The following is a 15720-nucleotide window of genomic DNA, read 5'->3' as shown; positions in this document are numbered from 1 at the left end:
TTGATGTTTATTTATATTGCGCTTGTGAAAATTTACTTAAGATTCTGAAAATTGCTGTGACTTTTGCTGTGACATTTGGAAGTTTTACAAAAATTTTACATTTTACTCAAAATGACATACTTTTTAAATGCAGGACTAACCTTTGGATCATTTGTTTAAAAATTGTGATTCACTGTCCTATTTTGGTCGTTATTGAAAAACACACATAAAGACTTTTGGGAACAGAATTCTCTCCAGTTTAATTCTTCATTCTTAACACACTGTACCATCTGAAAACACTTCATAAGCAACATAACAGTGCTGAACTGCTTTCACATTACCTTGCACAGTCTGTCACATCAATATATTAAAGAGTTAGATGCTGCATTTGAATGAATAAGTATTATTTGCAGATTATAATACAGTACATGCACTCATGTCGAGTGCCATCTTGGTGCACATTCATTTTCCCACTAAATCAAACTAATAATGAACAATATACACTTGAGGCAAAAAAGTTTTGAAAGACTATGATTTGTTCAAGACTGTAGAAAGTCACCATCCTTTGCTTTGATTTTCTAGAATTATCTTCAAAAAGTTGAAAGATAGTTCCCAACACTACAAATATAGTACAGCTCGGAAACAGAACGTGTGTCCCACGGAATATATGGAGGAAGACAGAGGAAGGTGCAAAAAGAGCTCTGCTGATGCTTTCATGATGGGGGACTAGTTGATGCAGTCCATGATGTGAATCTGCAGAGTGTCCAGATCAGGTAGGATCTCATTACACTTGGGACAGGCGTGTTCAGGAATGCCCACTGGATGTTGCCAGTCGGTTCCTAAAGATCAGGATCACAGGCTTGTTAAATGAGTCAAAATTACAAACATTCACCTAGCAAATGTGCACATCCAGTGAAAACTAGTCTAGATAGTAATTACACATGTCCAAAATAAAGGAAAGGCATGAATAAATATTGTTTTAAATATGTTTACCCTTATAAAAAGCTTTTATCTGACAAGTGTATGGCCAAGTGGGGTTTCCATGCTCAACTGTCCATGGTGGACACTTGCAACCTCTCTGTTGATGTTTCCAGCTAAAGCTAACTGAAACAGTTGGCATTCAGCTAAGCTAAGCTAAGCTAACTGTGTTGGTCAATAGACATTAGAGTGCAACCACAGTTGGCAGGAAAGCAAAGCATCTGCTCACCTCTTCCAACCAAAGAGGCACCAGCTCCGTGTGGATTTCCGCCCACATGTCTCCTCTGCATTTCATTCAGCCCCTGGCTGCAGAGAAACACAACAATAACCCGTTACAAAGGACACAACTAGAGGACGTATAGAAGAGGTCATTTCTGACATTATCGGAGAACATCAGGACCTCGAAAAGAACCATCTAACAGTTGTGGTCTTTGATTCCATACCGGCCCATTGAGTCCAGCTCCTCCTGCAGATGGGTGTTCTGTTTCTTCACATACTCCAGCTGTGTCGCCAGGCGCTCCCTCTCCTCATGGAGCTTCTCCCGTGCCGCTCGCTCTGCGTAGAAGTCTGAGGAATACACCTCCGCCTGCACACACAGCAAACACGTTCCCATGGGGTCAACGCCAGGTCATATGGAAAGATCGGAAATCAGGAAAAAATGTATGTTCTCGCCAACCTGGGCCTGGAAGACGGATATGGTTTCCAGCTCCTTCTCCTTCTGGAAGATCTCTTGCTTCATTTGATCAATCTTGCCTTGCTTTGTTGCAAGGGCCTCTTCAGCAGCAGTTAGCTGAACCTGCACCTTGTCCAGCAGCTCCTTCTGCACCATCTGAGTCTGCGGGGCCAAAAAGAAAAGGTCACTCCCTGGAATTTTGAAATATTTTGGGGGACTGTTGCTCACATAAGGCCTGTTATTAGTTGGGACCCTTAGCTTCAGTTAAAGCAGCTTATATTATGTATGGGATGTGGTCAGGTGTAACTAGAGCTTAGCGCATTGTTGCTTATGTGTTCATTAAAAAGCATAAAAGGTGGATTTTGCTAGCCTGTATTTGGCTGCAAACAATAGCTGCAGCACAGCTCAAACACTTTCATCCTGTCAAAAGGGTGGAAGTAGTGGAACCAACAACCAGTGTCAATCTCTTTATGACCTGATACTTAAATGAAGGTATCTGCTAGGCTAAATAAACGGACCTCTTTCTTCTTCTGTTCCTCTTTGAGCTCATTGTAGTCTTCGAAGAGCTTGGTATAGGCATCCTTCAGCTGGGCCAGGGTGTTCCTGTGAGGGGAGACCACAGCGATCAAAGTCCGCTGGGATTTTAACAGAATCAAGCCTTCGATTCAAGGTTGTGCCCGACGTTACTTTGACTGCTATTTTTAAAACCAGATTTCTAAAAATCCAATGAAAACAGGATGGAGAGCGTGTTGTCTCAGGCAGTAACGCCTCCGTGTGTGTGGCGAATCTTTGCTGCTCGGACCTCTCCTCTCCTGCCTTCCGTTGCTCCACCCGACACTGCGCTTCCATGCTGTCCAGCTGCAGCTTCAGCCGCTGGTTCTCTGTCTGGACGGCCTGTTTCTCCACCAGCTGGGCCTTCAGGGCCACCACATCCTGCTCCACCTCCCGACATCTACAAACAGGATAAACTCAGACACTTCCCCCCCAATTCCAGACAAATAAAGCCAACAGATGAAAGTCTTCTTCTGGTTTCACTTAAAAACCGCACAACCTGTCCTGCAGGTTCTTCTTCATTCCTTCGGCTTCATCCAGCTTGCTCTGAGCCTGCTGCAGCTCCTTGAACAGCGTCTTCATCTGGGATTTCATGCTCTCCACCTCCGACTGCGCCTGGAATGTTCGCCAACATCTTATCTCATCTCTTGTCTGATCTGACAGAAATCTTTAGTATTCCATCATATCCAGCGAGCTTTGATGTGAGCTTTGATGTGGTGTCAGTACCTTATCCTCTTTGCTGGGCTCGTCTTTGACCTCTGCTTCTGTTTGAGTGGATCTTTCTGTTTGACTCTTCCTCTCTTCCAGTTTTGCAATTCTGTTGAAAACATTTGATTCAAAGTGAAACGTCCAACAATCTTCCGAGGTTGTGCTACGAACGCCAACGGGCGGCGTGCGTCTACCTGTCGAGAGACGACTTCAGCTCGGTCTGCAGCAGCTCGGCGCGCTGCGTCTCGTTCCTCAGCGACTGCAGCAGCTGGCTCACCGTCGCCTCCGTGTCATGTCGGGACGCCGTCATGCTCAGGTCAGGACGTTTGCCGTGCTCCGCTCCGCAGGCTTCGCTTAAGCCATCGACGCCACCGTCCTGAGAGCAAATAACATCACGCACGCGTCTTCCAATACGGACCAAGAGGAAAACATGTCGTGAAAACATGTCGTGGTGAATATGTGTACCGAAACCCGGATGATCTCGATGAAAGACCCGTCGTCGTGCAAGTCTTGGTCAGCCTTGAGCTGCAGCTCGGAGTTCAACGCCACCAGGTCGTTCTTCTCCGCCTGAAGGCGTGCGACCTGTGCACGCAGCGCATCCAGCTCTGCGCTCTGATTCGATATCACCTGTGCACGACACCAAAAATCAACGACCCGGCATAATAAGCGGTGACAGAGCTAGCTTTATATCAGCCATTATTTCCTCACGTGCACGCCTCCTGCTGCACCCCCTGGTTTCCCGTCCTCTCCAGCTCTCCCGCTCAGCTCCTGGTTCTGGCAGGTCAGTGCCTCCATTCGATCCCGAGCCTCCTTCAGCCGACTCTCCAGAAAGTCCCGCTCTTCCCGCTGTTTTTCCCGCCACGCTGCCAAACCCTCGAAGCGCTCCTTCATCGCCAGGTTGGTCTGACGCAGCGACTCTGAGCAAAGGGCACATGTGAATTTACATAAATGTCCTGGGAGGATCAGGGGAACTGCTCAACGCCCCAGCAGACACCCACGCTCACCCTTCAGGTCTCGGTTCTCCTGAATGAGGATGTTCATCTGATGCAGGGTTTCCTCCAGCATACCAGGATTACTGGGAGAATGGGGGACCTCGCCGTTCATCATGGGGCCTCCAGATGTCATGCTGAGATGACACATCAATTAGGGTCAATAGAAGGACAGAGGAGAACGTTCACGTGGTTTAAAGCAGAGTCCGATGTTGTCCTGCTGCAGATCGCATCTCATCGGCTCTGCAGTAGATCTCAAAGATGCTCTGTGACCCAGCCAGGGAAGCGCCCGCTACCTGTCGCGCAGCTAAGGCGCAGCGCCGCCCAATCATGTGTTTGCAGCACCACCACAGGAAGATAAACATCTGCTTAGAAATTGGTTTCCTTTCATTTTCGTTTTCTTGACCACTTTTTTCCCTTTCAGGGTCACAGGGAGCTGCTGGAGCCTCATAGATGCCCACCAGGAAACAAGCCTAGCCCAGAGATCTCCTTGGAATTAAGAACTAAACTCCACATGAATCATTTTAATATGAGCAAAGTGTCAAAGTCTACAAAGATTTCATGATTTTAGAAGAAAATATGTGAACAGGTAATTAAAGGTACTAACTAAGAAAATCATCATATTTTGGGAAGCAAAAACAGGGACACCATAAAACAAGTCGTTGATTGATTTTTCTATGGTTTTGTGTCTAAAGAGGCTAAAGGAAAGAGTTTTCTGTTAATCTACGTGTGACATCTGATCAGTGACTCAGTGGTTTCAGCAGCCATGAAGGCTGGTCGCTTCTCTCTGAATAAGAGCTACTTTAAACCCGAACGAGACAATATGGTGCAATCTGCCGGCGGGTTATTGTTAAAAAGGGATTCTGGGAGGTCATTTCGACCAGTTCTTTTTAATCTCTCACTTTCTTTGGATGGTCCCGTCCCATTTAAAAGGTAAACAACTCGAAGTTGAAAGTAACTTACACAACGCGGATGTTGCCTCTGCCCCTTTCCCGAACTGCGTCATGTCGAACATTAAAACAACTTGGAGGGTTTGGACTCACCTGCCGTGAGCTGCTGAAGCGGAGACACGATGGGTGGAGGTTGGAAGGGAGAATAGAAAGAGAAACAAACGAAGAGCACACTTGTGCGTTTGTTTCTGGGCTCCTGGAACCTGCTGGCGATGCGGAAGCGCGAGCTGCTAATTAGTTTTCAAAATAAAATCACACCGCGGCGTGACTCAGATTTTACAGCGACAACAACGACCAAAAGGACAAAAATAATGGAGAAAATATTATTTTTAAAGTTCAAATCACGAAGCTATAGTTTGGCTGTAACGGTTAAGGTGAAAGATAAACCAAGAACCGAACTGCGACGTTGACGTCTTCTGTTGGAGCGTTTATTGTGAAGGTACGTTTCCGTGTTTCCTGTGGTGAGATAAAGCAATAACAGTGTTTAGCCTTTATATTGCCTTAAAGTGACGTCACAGGCCAGGTCTCGGCCTTGAGTGGAGCAGTATAAATGAGCTGTATGTGCGTTATAACACTCTGACTGACGATGGGTGTGTTTGCTCACCGCCCAGGGAGGGGCCAGTCACCTGACTGCGGGAATTCCCATTTTGCGTCCCCTTGGCCTTTGGAAAGACTGACGCAGGGATGTTTGCTCATTCACTTCACCTTAAAACGGGAGTAGAGACATTATTCTATTTTGATGAAACGCACAAATATCCAGTTAAAATATTTAGAAAACAGAAAATAAATCTGAGAATGTCACATTATTTATTTCACTCTGGCAAAGTGGGAAACACGTTAATTTATTAAACTCTTATATACAGGCGTGTGCCTAGTTATGTCCACTAGATGGCAGTGATATATCATTCAAACCTAACGCGAATAAATAAATATTCCATTCACAAGGCTCTTGTTAAAAAAAAGAAAAAAAGATCAGTGCCGGCATCATAAATATAAGAAGAGTATTTAAATGAGACTCACCTTCCGTTCCATCACTTTAATCTCAACCTTTTCTGAAATGAGACTAGACTAGATGACCAATTTAAGAATGATCACAAACGGGCTGTAAACACTGAGCCATTTCCCGGATCTATAACACTGAGTCTGTTGTGTTTGATTCCGATTGCGGGGCACAGTTTAAAATAATGAATAACACAACACTAATTTTGTCATTTTTCAGCCATGCGCTGCAACAAGTGCGCGTGTTCCCTCGTGAGAAGCTCAAATGTCCCACCCGTCTTTGAACGCACCGTCCGCGCTCCGGTGAGGCTCGTGTGGCTGCTGACACAGATGATAAAACCGCGACAGCAGCAGCAACAGGTTGGAATTGTTCAAGCTGAGTTTCGACAATATTAGTGGAAGGAAAAGGCAACTTTGCTTAGTTGTGTTTTTAAAGAGAGACCAGTGCTTTTAGAATATAGTGCAAGTAACACATGTATGCATTTTAACTTTTGGTAGCTTTGGAGCATCAAGGTACCTTTAACCTCAAAGGGGGTAATATTTTCTCAGCGACGTATCATCACATCATGCACAGTTTCTTAGAAGCTTTCCCACATTTCGGAATGTTTTCCGTGGTTCTCCTGACGGCGCTCAGCGTTTTAGCGCATCTGGACACTTTTACGCACGGGTGCCAGTTGCCCTCGGAATGGCGACCTTTGAGCGAGGGCTGTCGAGCCGAACTAGCGGAGATCATCGTGTACGCCAGGGTCCTGGCGATCCACCGGGAGCCTGTGGGCGGCGGGACCGGAAGCCTGTACAACTCGCTCCCGTTTGGGTTCAGTTATGGGTACGAGGGCGCAGAGGAAGGGCTGCTGTACTCCGCAGAGGTGGAGTTGCTGTGCGACCAGGCCTGGGGCAGCATGCTGGAAGTGCCCTCTGGATCAAGGCTGAATCTGACCGGGCTGGGTTATCTATCCTGCCAGTCCCACACAGTGATGGAGAACTACTCCTATTTCTTTTTCCTCAGGTGAGGCGCAGAGCCTGGACACACTGGATTTACGGTCATAGTTGCTCGGAACATTTTATCATCCGTTCACTTGAGGCTAAACTTTCCACATTACCAAGTTTTCTGATCTTCAGGCTCTTCTCTGCTGTTCCACTGTGTGACACTGACACAATGATATCAGGGCAACTATTACATCCCTTTACACATCCACTAATTGACCCTGCTGTTTATCTCCTTTCTAGGATGGATGAGAACTACAACCTCCTCCCCCACGGCGTCAATTTTCAGGACGCCATTTTCCTCGACACGAGTGAGAACAGGCGCACGTTCTCCAGCCTGTTTCAGTTCTCCAACTGCACCCAAGGGAGTCAGCCATTCCACACCTTCAGTCCGGAGTGGGACGTCCAGGAGGACAGTCGGGTGAGGCACACACTTACGGATTTTTTTTATTTTTTTTTAACTAACCCATGATCAACTCAGGACTCTCATGCAGTGTGATTGGGTAGCTGGTTGCCATGGTAATGCTGCCTCTTTTCCTTGGAAGACCCCCTGGGAAGAAATAAGATTAAAATGTATCTTTCATTAATTGCATCCGCCTCCTTGGTGTTTGGAGAGGATGCCAACAGACTTCATATCTTCTCGTTGCCATGGAGACAATAGATTAAAAGCACACAGGCAAACAGCAGGAAATCAGACATACGGTTGCTGACGATTTATGAATGTGAGCTGCAAGAGAAGTGTTTGTTTGTACAGGCACACGCATGTGTGTGTGTGTGTGTGTGTGTGTGTGTGTGTGTGTGTTCTGAGTACCAAAATTTGCATTCTACTAGCAAAGTGAGGACATTTTGGCTGGTCCTCACACTTCCACAGGACCACAGGAGGCCTGTGTGTGGAGGCTGATCACAGGGAGATCAAAGTGAGCCGAGCCACTCGACTGGCCGGGACACGTTGTCCGATTCCTCAGACGGGATCCTGTTTGTCAACGGGTCAGAGGTTAAATATCTGAGCCCGTGTGTGTGACTGGCAGCGCTGATCTGGGGTCAGAACCTGACCTGTGGAGATCAGAGGAAAGGCCTCAAAACCTCAAACCTCCATCATTTAGTAGCCACCTGTCGGAGCTTCAGTCCTGCAGCGCACGTTGAGCTCAGTTCATTCCCCAAAACTGGGCCGTGGCAACTGGACCCAGGGATCGTGACAATCTGCTCTGATGTCATCGAAACAGGGCAAATGTTGCAGGATGGGGGCAGATTTTAGAGCCAGACGCTGAAGTCGTGCTGCATTTGAGTCCAAACGTGCGGCTGCTTTACAGTTGATCTCATGTTGTTCGGAGCCATGTTCACATGTTCTATTGGTCCTGAGGATGGAGTAACAACAGCTGTGTAAAAAGGAGCCATTTCTGCTCCAAAACCTTAAACTTTGACGAAAGCTTGCTGCTAAAATGATCTCATTAAGCTTTTGGGCGTGACCTTTAACCCCACAAACATTGAGTGTATTTTACACACAGTTGAAAGCCCAAAGTGGCTCCTGATGTTGCGTGGTTGTCATGTCGCCATGTGTGATCTTCTTACTTTCATTTGACCTTCCCTGACCTTCCCTGACCTCCCTGACCTCCCTGACCTCACCCTGCAGCCTCACACATGCTTCACTGGTCAGGAAATGGATCTATACTGCAGTTATTTTAGAGTTGGTAGCAAAACCTCAGCAGCTACATGAGGAAACGGCAGCAATGCTGGCAGAGGTGCGTCTCTTCTCCCTCTCTGACCTCCAGGGGCCGACCTGTGATGTGTGGGGTCAGAGGTCAGCGAGGCAGCGGTTAAAGACACGGCTCGTTTCAAGGACAAGCGCTTGCTTGTCGAGCGTGTGACCTCCAGGCGGGACAAAACAGGTGGTTTGCTCTGAGAGCGGGAGGGACCTTCTCCCCTGTCCTTCCCTTCCTTCTTCTGTCAGCGTGGTGGTTTCAGCTCCATGGGAACCAGACCTCCCTCCAGAAGCAGACAAGAGACTTCCTCCATTTTCCTGCCAGAACCTTCAATTAGGTGGTGTTAAAGACTCCTCTTTTATCCTTAACCAGCCTTAACCATGACCAGGAGACTCCGGGAAAACCACTAATCAGCCGCTGAATACAGATGTCCTCCTATCCACTGAACTCTTTACATCTTCTTCTTCTTCTCTTTTTTTAGTTTATTTATGTGATCTGACTTGATACATCACAGAAAGTGACAGCAGGGGTTTTATAGGAGCTTTTTGTCATTAACAGTGGAATTTCCAGCCGTAACTGTCGAGTAAACACCTCCAACTACCTCTGACGCCTCTTTAAGTTTTTATACGGACATTTAAAAGGATTAACACACACACACACACACACACACACACGCACGCACGCACGCACGCACGCACGCACACAGACACACACACACACACACACACACGCACACAATCATGTTTTGTGTTCAGTGCAAGTGCTCAATTTGAGCCAAAATAAGTCGACTACGTTGCTACAATTTGTACAACTTTGTAGTGTTTTTGGTCACTTTAGTTGAGTTTAAGTCGTATTTTCCCCCCATTTATCTTTGACTTTCTATTAAAGTGGCCTTAAAGTCTGATCCTGAGGCCGTTTCGCTTCTCCTGCCTCCTCTCTGTGGCTCCTATCTCTTCATCACTTACCTCCTCCTCCTCTTTTTGTTATTGTTTTTTAAACCAATGCCCAGCAATCCTTGCACACACACACACACACACACACACACACACACACACACACACACACACACAAGCTGAAGCCATAAATTGTGTTGTGGGGTCTCACGCTGGGTCTTTATATGAAGAGAAAAGGAATTTACGAACCTAACTTCTTCTCTTATTGTGCTCCGTCTCCTCGGTGCGTTCAGGACAATCTGGGACAAACGCTGAGGTTTTAAACCTGCAGCCATGAATTTGAGGGATAAAAGTGAATAAAACATCAAGGCTACTGCTTCATATTAGATGTGCATCAATGACTTGATCTCAGCTCACGTGTTTAGGAATAATCACTTATTTCATAAAGCTTTTTTTTTTTTATTTGGAAAAAGCTTTAATTTTTCCAGTCAACAACTGTTTTACTGAATTTAACAAAGAGTTACAGAACTCTTTTTTTTAATGTATTTTATCCTCCTGGCGAACTAAACGCTGTTTGCACAGATGATGTTTAACAGCAGGCAGGTAACAACCGGATGTTTTGACAGGTGCTGAACGTTTGTGTGTGTGTGTGTGTGTGTGTGTGTGTTGGGGTTCCTGCGGAGAGACGCACCGTAACCATGGGAAGCTGTCAGTCTTCCACTGTCATGTAAAAGGGAGTGTGTGAATAAACGGAAGGGAATGTCTCCTCTTCCCAAAACCAGCAGCTTCACATTATTTCCTCAAGAAATCATGTCGGATTTCTGCCAACAAATCCACTCCATTAAAATAATAACGATAATAATAATAATAATAATACTTTATGTGTGGATTTACCTTTTTAAGAGTGTTTCAGAAGGTAAATCAGGCAGACAGAATTATTTTTCTTTCCTGTGAAACACACAAAGAGCAGCTGCTCCACTTCCAATGAGATAATCCGACTTCTGTTATCGGCTTTGGGAGGACGGTCGGAAGAACGTTGGCTAAACATCTCCTCGGCTTCTGCAGAGCGTCCCTGAAACACACGAGCGTGCTGCCTGCATTACTGTACGTCTGAGTTTCCTCGTGCGCCTGAACGCGTCACCATACTTAACACATGTTGTGATCAGAGCAGTGACCCCTGCTGACCCCGCCGGCCCCGGGTCGGATCGGCTCCGCTAATGAGATGGAAAATTAGGGCCCCAGAAACATCAAAGGGCACGTTTCACACACTCACCTCCACCTGGAGCTGATGAAAACTGGCTGTGTTTATTTAAAACCTTTTTTTGTCGTTTTGTCCAACATTTACTCTTAAAAGATGTTGTTATATGGAGCCAATGTTCTATCAGAACTTGTGTATTTCTGGAATATGCATTAGTTTGGCTCTTTTGCATCACATTCAATGTAAATTCTGTAATATCTAGTTGTTCTAAGCAGTACAAACTCAAGTGTTGAGTTTATTAAATTCACTAATAGGGGAGATTTGGTTAAAATTCAGTGCTATAGGTTGAGAAAGGTGCAGTAAGCCGAGTCTGTGCACGTCTTCCGTGACTGTAGGTGGAGAAATGGAAGTGCTGGTCAGCATTTTCTTTTTCAGTCCTCCCTCCAAGTGTGCAGGGATTTACACTAATATCAAAGATTCCTTTTCTCTGAGAGGCTGCAGGGAACATCCACAGCAGCACTGCGCCCTGGTGCTTCTGGTCTTGTGTAATGACGACCGGCTGTCCTCTCCCCCCCCAGCTGATGTGCTCCTCGGTCCAGGCGGCGCTGTTCGAGGAGGAGGAACGAGGCCGGGAGCTGCAGGAGCGCCTGGACGCCGTCGAGCGGAGGAACCGGCAGCTGAAGGAGCGCGTGCGCAAGGTGAAGCGCTCCCTGAGGAACGCCCGCAAGGCCGCACGCAGGGCCGAGCAGGAGGCCCGGGAGCTGCGGGAGAAGCTGCGGGCCGCCGACAGGATGGCGGGGCGTCACCTCAACACCATAACGCAGGAAGAGCCGCAGCCGGGGCGCTACACGAGCACGGCAACACGCCAGCGGACGCAACTTTAACTCCCCGGCAGCCAGACTGGAACGAGCGGATGGAGAGACTGCTGGGCAGCCGCCACGCGGGGACTAGCTCACCGTTGTAGGAAGCTTCTGCACACTTTGAATAGGTCTGAAGGTTTCAGCGTCCACTCACCGATAGTTAGGACAGATGTTGGACAGGAGGAAGAGCACAATGCTGCTGCTGCTGTCGTGTCTGAAGCCATCGCGAGTCAGAATTCGGCAGGAATCCAAATCTCTCGAGAAGAACCTTTAATTTGACGCTGAACATCCAATAATGATCATTTCCAAAGCAAAACTGTGGAGGGACGTGAATGAGATGAGCAACGATGAGCAAAAGTCCCCAGAAAGGAGCAAACTACAGTATAAACCCTTGCTGATGCTAATTATCTTGAGGCTGATGCAGAATGTAGCCGTCATAGAAGCTTTTTTGTGCTAAGCTGCATTTGCTGAACCTTTTTTATGTTCTCGTTATTCTTAAACTCTGTAATTATACTTTGGATCGTCTGGAGATTTGTAACAATAAGTAAATCACATCAGTTACTCAGTAAAAAAGAGTCAATAAACACACAGAAAAGTGCGTCTGTCTAATCAAATGATGACGTGTCTGCCTGAAGCTAACGATGCTTCCCTTGTAACGAACCCATTATTACCCTCAACAGCGCAGTTTTATTCTAATAATACATTTTATTTAAAGGCCCTTTTCTAACACTCAAGGACACTTTACATGGTACCATTTGGGGGTGTGAGGGTCATTTGGAGCTGAATAAAAGTGGTTAATAGCTAATTCCTAATCCTGTATTTTGAATAGAGGCAGATTAGAAGAGAAAAGGTTCAGTCAAAAGGTTGAAGAGCAAGAAAACAAATCAAAATAATGAGCTGAAAGACGCAACTTGAGTAAAGCCGACGCAGGAAGTTCATCACAGTGAGCAACGCACCATTTCTTGCTTGTTTTTCTGGCTCTAAAGTCCGATTCGATGCATGTCAGCGTGAACACGGGGGGTTTGGGGGGGTCGACGTCGGCTATTAAGGTTTGGGTGAGTGGAGTATAAAAACAAACAGCTACACACACCCAGACGTTCAGCTGGGCCACGCAGCATCACACGGAGAGTGTAAAGAGAGGCTGAGGTCAGAGGAGCCGCTCCGCGTGTGTGTGTGTGGTGTGTGTGTGTGTGTGTGTGTGTGTGTGCGTGTGTGTGCGTCTGCTCCATCAACTGACTGGAATGTGTCTGTGTGGGCACCAGTGTTCCGAACAGCAGGGCGCCGCTGAAGTATTCCTCTGATTTAGTGGAAATGTCCAAAGGCTGGAGGTAGGGGAGGTATCACAAGACCGCGGCGACCACGGGGAGGAGACGGTGGCGAACTAATGAGGCCGGTGGAGACTGGAGACGACACACACGACACAAACGACTGTACAAACACACCAGTGAACAAATAAATGACACAAATGTGTTTTGGGCTTTTATCCCATCAACACCTGTGGCACCGTCCCAACGCCGCCCCGCTGGGTCCGGCGTTCCTCTCTGATCAACACGTCAGCGTCGGACACGCTGGATTTGTTGACACGAGTCAACAGGAAACAGAAGGATTATTATTATTATTGGAATCGGCCTCTGAGTGTCTGTGAGGCACCGGGAGACGAGCGCGAGCGTCTCAGACGCTGTTTAAATAAAGCTGAACCGGATCGGTGACAGAGGGCAGCTGATGCTAATGTGTCTCCTGCTGACGGAGGACAGGACAGAGGACAGAGGACGAGGACAGGAGACAGGAGACAGGAGACAAAGACCAGGTGCTTACGTCATACATGCAAACACGTGTGTGATCGCTCCATTCGCACCTCAGTGGCCACCAAAGTCCTGATCCTGAAGCTGGAGGACCCATAAAAGCACCGGGAGGACGTCCGGAATTACAGGTCCAACATTCATGAGACAAACTTTACTGTGAAGAAACAGCGCCCCCCCGCCGGGCGGTTGGAGTGCTGAGAATTACTTCACCAAAAGAGTTCCCTGAATGCATCACAAAAAAAGACATCACAAAAAAAGAAAATTTGTAATTTGTTTTTATTTATTGATGTTGGGAGCTATCTTCTCAGTTACCTAGTTACCAACCACATGTTGGTAAAATGACTTTTTTTTTAAATGTCATTTTTGTGTAATTAATCACGGTTTACTTTACGTGCCGGAGCAGCATGTTGCTACTTTTACAGTTCATAACTTCCATTGTTCTTTTTATGCAATAGCACAAAATAAGCAGCCAAACCAACTGTGAGCTCGTCTGTGCCCTCACGTGCACTCTTGAGAGACTCTTGATTCAACTACACACTTGTCTACATGCTGAAATGTAAACTCCGATCATTTTTGCCCAGCGTGTGTGTGCGGAGCCTGGATTTAATGCTCTAATAATGTGGAATAACCTCCGAGTGGGAGCCGCACGTGCTCCCTTGTTTGCACCATCTGTCTCCTGCCCGCCCAACATCTGCTGCACCACAGGCCAGCTAACGCGGCGGAGAGCGTCGGGATCCACGGGTCCTGCAGTTTGTTTAAACAAACACGGAGCTGAAGGACACGTGGCCCCTGTTCCCAGAACGGGCGCGAATGAGGAGCCCAGCCAGTCCTGTTGTGGTCATTCAGGATTTATTCCAGGAGAAAAGACAAACAGAAGACAATCAGCGGCTCCGGCCGCCATCGTGCCAACTCTTGATATGTGCGCGTGATTGTCGAAGGCGTCTGACACACAAGCCCCGTCGACACAAAGGTCGAACCCGTCCTCATCAGCACGCCGGCCGCTGCGGGCCTTTCTCGCCAGGACGGCGCTCAGAATGCCTGTTAGTTGTGGTCACATGCAGGAGAGTAAATACAAGACAGGCCGCGGACGGGGACACGCGCGGGCCGGGGACGGGGACACGCGCGGGCCGCGGACGGGGACACGCACGGCCGGGGACGGGGACACGCGCGGGCCGCGGACGGGGACACGCGCGGGCCGCGGACACGCACGGGCCGTGGACGGGGACACGCACGGGCCGGGGACGGGGACACGCACGGGCCGTGGACGGGGACACGCGCGGGCCGCGGACACGCACGGGCCGTGGACGGGGACACGCACGGGGACACGCACGGGCGGGGACGGGGACACGCGCGGGCCGCGGACGGGGACACGCACGGGGCGTGGACGGGGACACGCACGGGGACACGCACGGGGCGTGGACGGGGACACGCACGGGGACACGCACGGGCGGGGACGGGGACACGCACGGGCCGGGGACGGGGACACGCACGGGGACACGCACGGGCCGGGGACGGGGACACGCACGGGCCGTGGACGGGGACACGCACGGGGAGACCCTGGAGCCACAGCAGCGCACGTTTGAGCCTGACGAGCCGTTCTGCCAGGCGGACGCCGTCAACAACAATACTCACAAAACCATTAAATTAGCTGATTAATGCACAACAGTGACGTTAGCAAAACGAAGCTTAATCGCCCTCTTGTGGCAGGATGCAGTTTTACTCCAGTTTTAACACAAATTGCTGTAATTTGAAGGAGGACTCACTACAAATAGTCTCTGTCCTCTTTAAATGCTTAAAGATCCGTTTTTGATGTCAGTTCGTTTACATCCCACTTCCTGGACACTGTAACTACGGCAACGTGGCTAAACGTTGATATGGAAATCAACACATCTGCTCCTCTGGGGTTTTTCTGGAATACACAGTCAGATTAGAAGAAGAGAACCTAATTTTCTGCTAGATGAGCTTAATTTCCGTTCAATATTGTTTCACCTTCTTGCCAGTTTACAAGTTGCTTAATTAGCCATTTTGATGTTTTTAATTTGAGTTTTGTGGTTTTCAAAGCCAAACCGGCGGTCTGAATTCCAGAGATCAGGAGCGGCTCATCTCTGCTGAGCACAGACTGTGAAAGTGACGCGCTGTCTGTGGCGCCGGCGTCTCCACCGTGTTACAGATCACAGACACAAACACACCGGGAGAAGTCCCAAACGCTGAAGCGGAATCCTCAACGCCGTTCGCCTCATGCTGGCTTCCCCCTCTCCAGCCGCCATGCGGTCCGACGGCGAAACGTAAGAAAAACTCGCCGGAAAACGGTTCCAAAGAATTTGAGCGGGTCGAGGTCGTCCTCAGTCATGGCGGGAATTCTTTGGAATCCTTCCTTAAGTTTGGTGAAAAGAAAAGCCTGAGTTCAGGAAATAAGAGTGAGAGCCACAATGAGGAGGGGAAGACAGGCGGCGCT

General features: G+C 48.2%; 2 protein-coding genes and 1 long non-coding RNA gene across 4 annotated transcripts; 1 reads left to right on the top strand and 2 right to left on the bottom strand.

Moving 5' to 3' along the window:
• Window positions 1-213: 213 nt before the first annotated feature.
• optn (optineurin) lies at window positions 214-5151 on the bottom strand. The gene is made up of 13 exons (XM_057022659.1): window positions 4923-5151; window positions 3895-4016; window positions 3599-3807; window positions 3356-3517; window positions 3085-3266; window positions 2909-2999; window positions 2682-2797; window positions 2433-2582; window positions 2149-2233; window positions 1634-1792; window positions 1401-1543; window positions 1187-1263; window positions 214-818 (listed from the first exon to the last, which is right to left on the bottom strand). The coding sequence occupies exons 2-13, from the start codon at window positions 4013-4015 to the stop codon at window positions 706-708; spliced, it is 1608 nt and encodes a 535-aa protein (XP_056878639.1). The 5' UTR covers window position 4016; window positions 4923-5151; the 3' UTR covers window positions 214-705.
• Window positions 5152-5796: 645 nt separating this feature from the next.
• On the top strand, window positions 5797-12061 carry ccdc3a (coiled-coil domain containing 3a). The gene is made up of 3 exons (XM_057022706.1): window positions 5797-6834; window positions 7056-7233; window positions 11182-12061. Exons 1-3 carry the CDS (start codon window positions 6395-6397, stop codon window positions 11485-11487), a joined length of 924 nt encoding a protein of 307 aa, XP_056878686.1. The 5' UTR covers window positions 5797-6394; the 3' UTR covers window positions 11488-12061.
• On the bottom strand, window positions 7037-11749 carry LOC130519369 (uncharacterized). Of its 2 annotated transcripts, XR_008948290.1 has the most exons (5): window positions 11618-11749; window positions 10300-10477; window positions 10097-10226; window positions 9655-9730; window positions 7037-7362 (listed from the first exon to the last, which is right to left on the bottom strand). It is a non-coding gene; the product is annotated as an uncharacterized LOC130519369 (long non-coding RNA). The 2 variants fall into 2 exon arrangements; XR_008948291.1 differs by having other exon boundaries at window positions 10097-10477.
• Window positions 12062-15720: the final 3659 nt, after the last annotated feature.

The sequence above is a fragment of the Takifugu flavidus genome, chromosome 22, assembly GCF_003711565.1.
Source record: "Takifugu flavidus isolate HTHZ2018 chromosome 22, ASM371156v2, whole genome shotgun sequence".
NCBI classification, from domain to species: domain Eukaryota; kingdom Metazoa; phylum Chordata; class Actinopteri; order Tetraodontiformes; family Tetraodontidae; genus Takifugu; species Takifugu flavidus.
This window is presented reverse-complemented; position numbering and strand designations above follow the sequence as displayed.